The sequence below is a fragment of the Myotis brandtii genome, unplaced genomic scaffold (genome assembly GCF_000412655.1).
Source record: "Myotis brandtii unplaced genomic scaffold, ASM41265v1 scaffold181, whole genome shotgun sequence".
Lineage (NCBI taxonomy): Eukaryota > Metazoa > Chordata > Mammalia > Chiroptera > Vespertilionidae > Myotis > Myotis brandtii.
The window spans coordinates 2,436,557-2,445,069 of NW_005356712.1; the positions used below are offsets into that span (position 1 = coordinate 2,436,557).

An 8,513-nucleotide genomic window follows, 5' to 3' on the forward strand; every position below is an offset into this window, starting at 1 on the left:
CCACAAGCCACCCTGGGAGCAGTACATTGTTCATGTTCAAGTTTAAGGCGGCCCTCATCCCTGGCCTCACACAGACCAGCACTACATGTCTGCTAAATAAAAGTTTTAATCCGTCTTCCCTGCTAACCCAGAGTCTCAGCTATAGAACTGAACTATTGAGCCAATTCAGAAACTGGGCTCCTTCGAGGACCAATACAACAAATTATTAGACCATTATAATTCAGACATACTCCCAGGGAAATAGCTTTAATGTGAGATCAAAGTCAACAAGAAAGCCCTCAGGGGTGAGTGTCCCCTAGTCCCGTGACAAGCAGAGGCTGCCCAACAAACAAATGAATAGAAGGAATTTCTGAATTGAGACCACATGTCCTTTTGTCAAACAGAACAGAGACAAAGGGTTCCAGCTGGAGGCTTCCCAACTATCTATTTTGTGATAGAAGGAAAGACCACCAGTTGGGAGAGCAAGATTCCAATCTGAGAAAGAGCTTGCAAACCCAGAAGATCCATGGTACTTACTTCCAGCTGCAGGAAGAGTTCTGAAAGAGATAAAACGTGCAATTAGATTCGCTAGGCTGTGTCACCTTTCTAGACAGTATGTTAGGATTCATTTAGGAGCAGTAATTGCTTTCTGAAAGCACAATTACACAGAGCAAATGTTTTCATCAGTAAAGTGCTGATATACATGAAGGGGAAGGATGCAAGAAGCATTGTGTCTACTTAAAAGTTGGCCCTGACAGCATCAGCTCTGGCAGTTCTGTCCAAGGGCAAAAACAAGCGGCAGGCACCAAACAACCTCGACAAAATAAAAATAAAAGTGATCCCTTCTTTCTCTCAGTACATATCCTCCAACAGTCCCACAGGGCAGGATGGGGCAGGAAGAAGCAATGCACTTACTCCAGAAAGAGTCAACATTGATGTTTGTAAAGTATTGTGTGACGGGCTCTATGTGGTAAGGAAGGACAATCCCCAAAAACTTAGAAGGCAGAGGTTTGCGCCCTCCTGGGCTTTGCTCCCAGGCCGCCAAGCCTCTGTTCACAGCCTTGCCTTCATCAGCAATGCCCTCTGGTCTCTTTGATTCACTTCCAAGTGTCAAATCTAATGCAGCCTCCTCCAACAGGCCTTTCCTGAGGCCCCTTCACTCATCAACCCCCTCTCAGACACCTGAAGGTATCTACCCACCGTATTCAACAGCTTATTTAGCACCCTCTGTGTGCCAGGAGATTAGCAACTGTTAATCCAGCGGCTTCCCCACCACTAGATTGAAAAGCCCTCTGCAAAACGCAAAGCTTGGAACAAAACAGGTCCCTGACTTGTAATCTTTCCTGGGTGACACTGGAGTTGCTGCATAAGATCCACAAAGATTGTTGGCAGATCACCGCTCCAGGGGGTGCTGTTCACATTTCCCCACAGTCTCCTTTGCAAATCTGATCAATCCTATGACGCTATTCCCCCATAAAAACTATCACATATGCTCATTCACACATATGTCCAAGGTTTTGAGTTTCAGGGACTCCAGATTAAGAATCTAAATGTCAAATAACAGTTGTTGAATGAGAAAAATTAACTGAGCAGAGGGACAAGCACTCATTATTTTCTAACCCCGGCCCAAAGCCCTGATCACTGGAAATCCCTGGGCACAAGAACACAGCCAGTCCAACATGCTTCCTCCTGACTGCTTCATACTTGATCCACTCATGAACAGGCCAGACATCTGAGGTCTGTGCCATTCTGAGAAGTTATGCCTGCACCAACAAGTCAAACTGACAATTAGCATTTAGAGTTGGTGGCAGTTTTAAAGCAGCCAGACAACACACACAACTAAAGCAGGTGGATTATCTCTGCACGGAATGTGCTTTTTAAAGCTCAAGCCATGACTAATTTAGGGGCTCTTCTGCATTTTTATGGGGGTGGGAGGATGTTTAGGAAAGATCATGTGAGGACAGAATTGAGAATGGAAGTAAGAAAAACAACTCAATGCTCACCCTGAAGTTCTAGCTTAAGAAAGGTTGCTCACATCAATTTTCTTTCTTTACTTATATCTTGAACCAATTCCGTGAGGTAGGTTCCCCTCTACGATGGGGAAACTAAGGCTCCAAGAGCAAATACCTGCTTAAAGGCACAGGACCTAAAGTGATGGAAGACCTAGACCTAAGGACCTCAGTCTCCACGGCAACACCTCCTTTCCCTGCTAAAAGGGAACTCCAGGAGGACTGAGATTTTTAAAGATATCCCAAGGAGATGCCTCAGGAACTCAGAGTGGAAGGGGTGTGGGGTAATCATAGGGGCAGGAGGGCTGTAGATAGGCAGAGGTCTAATGACTATATCTCCATTGTCCCAGCATCCCTCACGCCTTCAGCTCCTTTTCCATCTGTTGGTGTCCACTGAACATCTACTCACTGACGGAGAGAAGGAAGGGTTCCATCAACAGAAAGCTGGGAAGACACTGGTTCGGAAAGAAAGAGGACAGCACCTAGACCTCATTTTAGAACCCAACATCACTTTTACCACTGCAGAAACAAATACCATGCTGTACTCAAAATGTTAGCTGATGAGAAGTTTCAAAATTTAACACAGCCCACCCGTGTGGCTCATGGTTGAGTGTCGACCTATGAACCAGGAGGTAAGGGTTTAATTCTGGGACAGGGCACATGCCCAGATTGCAGGCTCAATCCCCAGTAGGGGGCGTGCAGAAGGCAGCTGATCAATGATTCTTTCTCATCATTGATGTTTCTGTCTCTCTCTACTTCTCCCTTCCTGTCTGAAGTCAATAAAAATATATTTTTAAAGATATATTTTAAAAATATATCTTTAAAGATTTCCTGTAAACATAGTAATCTGTATTTACACACTCTAAGTAGTCATCACATCTTACTTTTTGCATAACTCTTTATTTAACTTATAATGTTCCTTCATTTACACTTTTGGATATCTTTTGTCAATGAAACAGTGAGTTTCCTTAAGTGAAGGACAATGTCTTACACTATTTATATTGCTCACAGAACTTAGATGTAGCAGATACTCAACAACTGTTTGTTGAATGTGTTGAATGAATACATTTACTGTGTATGACAGACCAAAAACATATTCTTTTTCTCTAAATGTTTATAATACTTGAGAAAAACAAGAGGACACTCTTTCCTCCCAGAGCACAGAATACTAGAAGCAGCAAACTCAAAACAGGAGTGAAACAACCTACAATCCTTTTCCCTGTAAGCTCCTCTGAACGTCCATAAAGCCAGCCATGCAGACCCAAGAAAGAATGTGTGATTCTTCGGGTAACAGGGGGGATATAGGCGTGAGGGATGCTGGGACAATGGAGATATAGTCATTAGATACAGTCATCAGGATATGGCTCCTGACTGCAAGGAGCCACCACTAACAACCTCAACTATGATCCTTGCATAGTCTCTTCCCTAAAACTCTCCCTTCAATGAGATATTTGAGATATATTTTGAAGCAAAGCTCATATGGCCACATTACAGTGATGATCAGCAAAAGGAAGAAAATTTGAAGATGATATAGTTCCATTTAAGATAGTGTCTTACCTGCATTTCGTATCCTCTCTTTGTACTGCTGATCTAGTTTTTTCATCCTCTTCTGATACTCCTGTAACGTACCTGATTTGGAGATTTAAAAAATAAAAAATTACTCTCCATTTTGGTTCCTAAAATTGTTTTCTAGCACTAACAGTAACTGCCTTAGTAACATCAGAATGAAATTCAAACCAAGAAAAGGCACACACAGAGCTAACTGGCCTCTGGCTCTCAAGGAAGACACAGCAGAAATCACCCCAACACAGTGAACTGAGACTCTCTAGCCAGTGAGGAGTTACGGAAAAGTGCTGGCAACCTCCAGGGATTCTGATCACTTGCTGCTTCAATTTGAATCAGCGGGCTTTCCTTTCCAGGAAAGACTTAATTCTCCTGCAATAAGATTAGGTCTAGATCAGGGGTGGGCAAACTTTTTGACTCGAGGGCCACAACGGGTTCTTAAACTGGACCGGAGGGCCGGAACAAAAGCATGGATGGAGTGTTTGTGTGAACTAATATAAATTCAAAGTAAACATCATTACATAAAAGGGTACGGTCTTTTTATTTTTAGTTTTATTCATTTCAAATGGGCCGGATCCGGCCCGCGGGCCGTAGTTTGCCCACGGCTGATCTAGATCAATGCCACCTAGAACTTTCTCTGCAATGATGGAAATGTCCTATCACACTGTCCAATATGGTAGCCAATAGTCACATGTAGCTACTAAGCACATGAAATGTGGCTAATGCAACTGGGGAACTGAATTATTAATTTTATTTAATTAAATGTAAATAGCCACATGTGGCTAGTGATAATACTGAACAGCTCAGGTTTAGATTCCTACCAAATCTCTACTCATTTCATTGCTTTTCTCAGAAGCTGCTCGTTATGAGGGTCCCAATTAATATGGGAAGTGTTTCCTAATCATAATGAGAAAACACAGTAAGTAAATCCATAGTTCATTAGCATTTAGTTTATAAAGAATAATACAATTTTATTTATTTTCTGGAAACAACATCTCTCCTACAAAATGTCTAGCTGTAGGCAGTGTAATCTTCAGTTCATGCCCTACAGAAGGCCTTAGTGAGATTTCAACTGTTTGTTGAATGAATACATTTACTGTGTTTGAAGACTGCACTTTACTAAGATAGAAAAATGTATACTGAGACAGCCAAATTTTAAATCACTCCGACAGAGAAGTGAAATACACAGATTTCAAAGGTTTTTAATATTAAGAAGTGTATTTAGAAATGAAAGATTAAATCACACACCAACCTTCCTGCAACTGTTGTAACTGTCTCTTGAGAGAAGCTAGTTTATCCTGATACATCCTGTAAAGAAAGGAAAGCCACAATGAAAGACAAAAACATTCAGTGTTCTATTCCAGAATAATCTACACACAGGAATTACCTGGGTAATTATAGGAATCTCATCGGGGTCCCTTAGCTGATTTAAAATGTACCAGCAGCTAAAGGGACCAGAAAGGGACAGGATTCTGTGTTCTTAAATCCTATCCCTATTTTGTAGATCCTCCTGTTATCCCAACTTTAGAGAATCAGTCTAAAATCTGTAAGGACACACAGATTTTAATAAGTGACAATGATAGTAAGGCAAGAACATACAAAAAAATTTGAAAAAGTAAGGCCATTTTCTTCTAGACTTACAAGTATAAATATCACACACACACCCCAATATAGGAAAGGCATTAAATTCAGCTCTTATATCAACTCTACAATTAGATTATAAATTCCAAAGGAGTAAGATTATGCCTGCACCCTCTCACAGTCCGAGACCCCTCACTGCTTACCGCCTGCCTGCTTACTGCTCCTTACCGCTAGGCTCGCTGCCTCCTTTGCACTGCCCTGGAGGCAGGAGAGGCTCCTGCCACCGCTGCTGTGTTCGCCAGCCGTGAGCCCGGCTTCTGGATGAGCAGCACTCCCTATGGGAGTGTACTGATCACCAGGGGGCAGCTCCTGTGTTAAGCGTCTGCCCTCCAGTGGTCAGTGTGCATCATAGCGACTGGTTGTTCGGTCCTTCCGCCATAACAGTCGGTTAGGCTTTTATTATATAGCCATGTAAGCACTAAGTTAATAAATCTTCATATCATTTTTAAAAGCACTACTTTTTAGGATCAGAGAAATAATAGTAACTCAGTAACAAATGTTAACATGTTAAGCGCCATGTCAGTCACCGGTGACTGACACTATACTTTCAGTCCGGCCCAGTCAGTCACTGGTGCCGCCAGCATATTGGTGAAGTCGCATATCGCGGGCTAAATGGAAAGGAAGAGAAACAGGCTTGGCGCTTAACGTGTTAAAATGCATGATTTATTTGCAGCCCCAGCTAGATAAGAACACATAGCACACACAAAGCAAAAGAATGCAATGTGCTATTTTTCCCCCCTCATAGTGGATTATAGGCAATTATCCACTCTGGCAAGTCTGTATGAATGGTAGATTCCACATATAAATCACATTTCAGCAATATTTTTGCCTCTACCTGAAAAAACACCCCCAAATTCAAAAACAGGATTGGCAACCTGAAAAAAAAAAAAAAGACTACTCTCCAACAGGTAATAGGCACAACAGCCTTTGGGTTAATCAAGTAAAGGCTGCAAATACACCCCAACTATCTATAGGATGAGGAAGAAGTAGGTAGAATCTAAGAATTACTTAGAATGTCTGATTCTTTTAGGAAAATTCTCTCTCAATGCTCACCTTGAATCATACAAGGCATTCTATTGTAATCACAATCATTTCTATATCATCAAATATTAAGGAGCACATTCAATTAAAAGATTGTCTCTAAAGAATGTTTAAACATGTCAAGTACAGGAGGAAATGGGTGTGTAAACTACACACAAGTAAGGATATGGAACCTAGTGTATTAAATTTTCTACCACATTGAGTGTACAGAAAACGACTTTGAATTCTCAGTCTGTCTCTGAAAGGGAGTATTAACACACTAGAGGCCTGGTGCACAAATTTCGTGCACTCGGGGGCAGGGGGGCCCTCAGCCTGGCCTGCACCCTCTTGCAGTCTGGGAGCCCATGAGGGATGCCCAACTGCCGGCTTAGGCCGGTGGGGAGCGGGCCTAAGCCATCAGTTGGACAGCCTTAGCGCTGCTGCAGAGATGGAAGAGGCTCCCACCACCTGCTGCTGTGCTCGCCAGCCATGAGCCCGGCTCATGGCTTCTGGCTGAGCGGTGCTCCCACACACTGACCACCCGGGGCAGTTCCTGCATTGAGCATCTGCCCCCTGGTGGTCAGTGCATGTCATAGCGACCTGTGTTCCACCATTCAGTCAATTTGCATATTAGCCTTTTATTATATAGGACTGAAGAAGTAAATGACAACAAAAAATTCAGATTCCAGAAAAGAACGGGTATGTGAGAATACATTTTAAATGGGCCAAGGTAAATCATTAAAAAGCCTGAAGAGACTAAAAATAAATTTTTTTAAAAAAACAAGCAGTTTCAGGGATGAAGCTATGAGAAAAATCACATGACATAATCTTTCTTTATTCAGTCATACTGGTTAAATTTTAATTGAATTATCCCTTTGGGTTCCAATGATTGGAAAAGATGACAGAATCCAGAGGAAGGTCACAAAACTTCTGCAAATAAGACCTATAAGGAAAGGAAATGTGGACCGCCTAGCTGATAGATTTTAAAAAGTCAAATCAAGAGCCTCAAAATACATTCAACAAACACTTATCGGTATATTTTTTTATGATGTCTTGCATCTGCGTTTATGATAAAAGTGAGTGGTTTTAGTTTCTCTGGGCATACTTAGTTGTGGCTCTGTTAAAGATAATGAGAAGAGGGATAGGGTGAGATCGTGTGATAAGGGGAAAAGCACTGGAGTAAAAAAGTCCTGCTCTCCAATCCTGGTCTCCCTGAACTCTCTGGAATCTAACATACTATCTAGCTCAGCAGTCGCCAACCTTTCAGACCTCACAGACCACCAGTGGTCTGCGGACCACCGGTTGGCGACAGCTGATCTAGCTAATACTTGCTGGGGTCATGCCAATCTGAGAACCCAGTAGCTGTGAAACATCATTTACCCTCTCTAATGCTTTTCACATCTTAAAAAAAAAAGTGGGGAATGGTTCTCTCCAATTACTAGTACAGTGGGGCCTTGACTTAGGAGTGTCCTGACTAACAAGTTTTTTGAGATACCAGATACCAGCTGTCTCTCGGCCAATTTTTTGCATTGAGTTGATAGAGTAATTTGAGTTAACGAGCTCCTTAACGAGCTCGGTCTCAGAACGAATTAAACTCGTAAGTCAAGGCCCCACTGTATATGACCTTATTACCCAGGGATCATTCCCTCAAGGTTCTTTCTAGCATATCTTCAAAAGATTCTTATAACAGGAAGACTGATTAAATGTGACAAATTTAAATGGGGCAAATTGCACACATATGGTCAAAGCCACACACACAAGGTCACTATAGAGATTTCCTTGCTAATTCTATATTCCAAATAGAAATCTAAAATTCATACTCACTGTTCCTTCATTTCTACATAGTCTTCTTCATCATGCTTTGCCAGGTCAGTTTCGCTAGCATCCTCAGTGTCTACGTAAAATCAGGGAAGAAGGGTTTGTTAAAATCATTTATAGAGTTGATATCACCTGACACTTAGTAAATTTCTAGTAGTTTTTCTTTTAAATGAATTCTAGTCAATGCAGACCTGAGTGAAGCCATCAATAAAAAATATATATTACAGTTACTTCAGAAAAGAATATGCCATTTCCAACTTCTAAACCGTCAGATTTACACAAAGAGCTTGCTTTTCTCTCAAGTGCAGCTAGAGAACAAGGTGCATCAGACACAGGCAGCCGTGGTCAAGGCTGCTGCTTCTGCAGAACACTGGCCGCTCAGGAAAAGGAAATGTGGGTGTAAGACTGGAAAACTACAGGCAGGCAAGCCCTGGTCCCTACTCCAAGACACCCTAATACGTACATTCTCTTCCAGTATATGCC

General features: G+C 42.0%; 1 protein-coding gene across 2 annotated transcripts in view; it reads right to left on the reverse strand.

Moving 5' to 3' along the window:
* Positions 1-8,138, reverse strand: part of SUDS3 (SDS3 homolog, SIN3A corepressor complex component) — a 100,921-nt gene extending 92,783 nt beyond the window's left edge. For both annotated transcript variants that reach the window (XM_005863778.2, XM_014537692.1), the window contains exons 1-4: positions 8,037-8,138; positions 4,804-4,859; positions 3,546-3,617; positions 517-536 (exon numbers count right to left, since the gene is read on the reverse strand). In XM_005863778.2, the coding sequence (XP_005863840.1) occupies positions 517-536; positions 3,546-3,617; positions 4,804-4,859; positions 8,037-8,047 (159 nt within the window). In that variant the 5' untranslated portion in view covers positions 8,048-8,138. The remainder of the gene's footprint in view (positions 1-516; positions 537-3,545; positions 3,618-4,803; positions 4,860-8,036) is intronic.
* Positions 8,139-8,513: the final 375 nt, after the last annotated feature.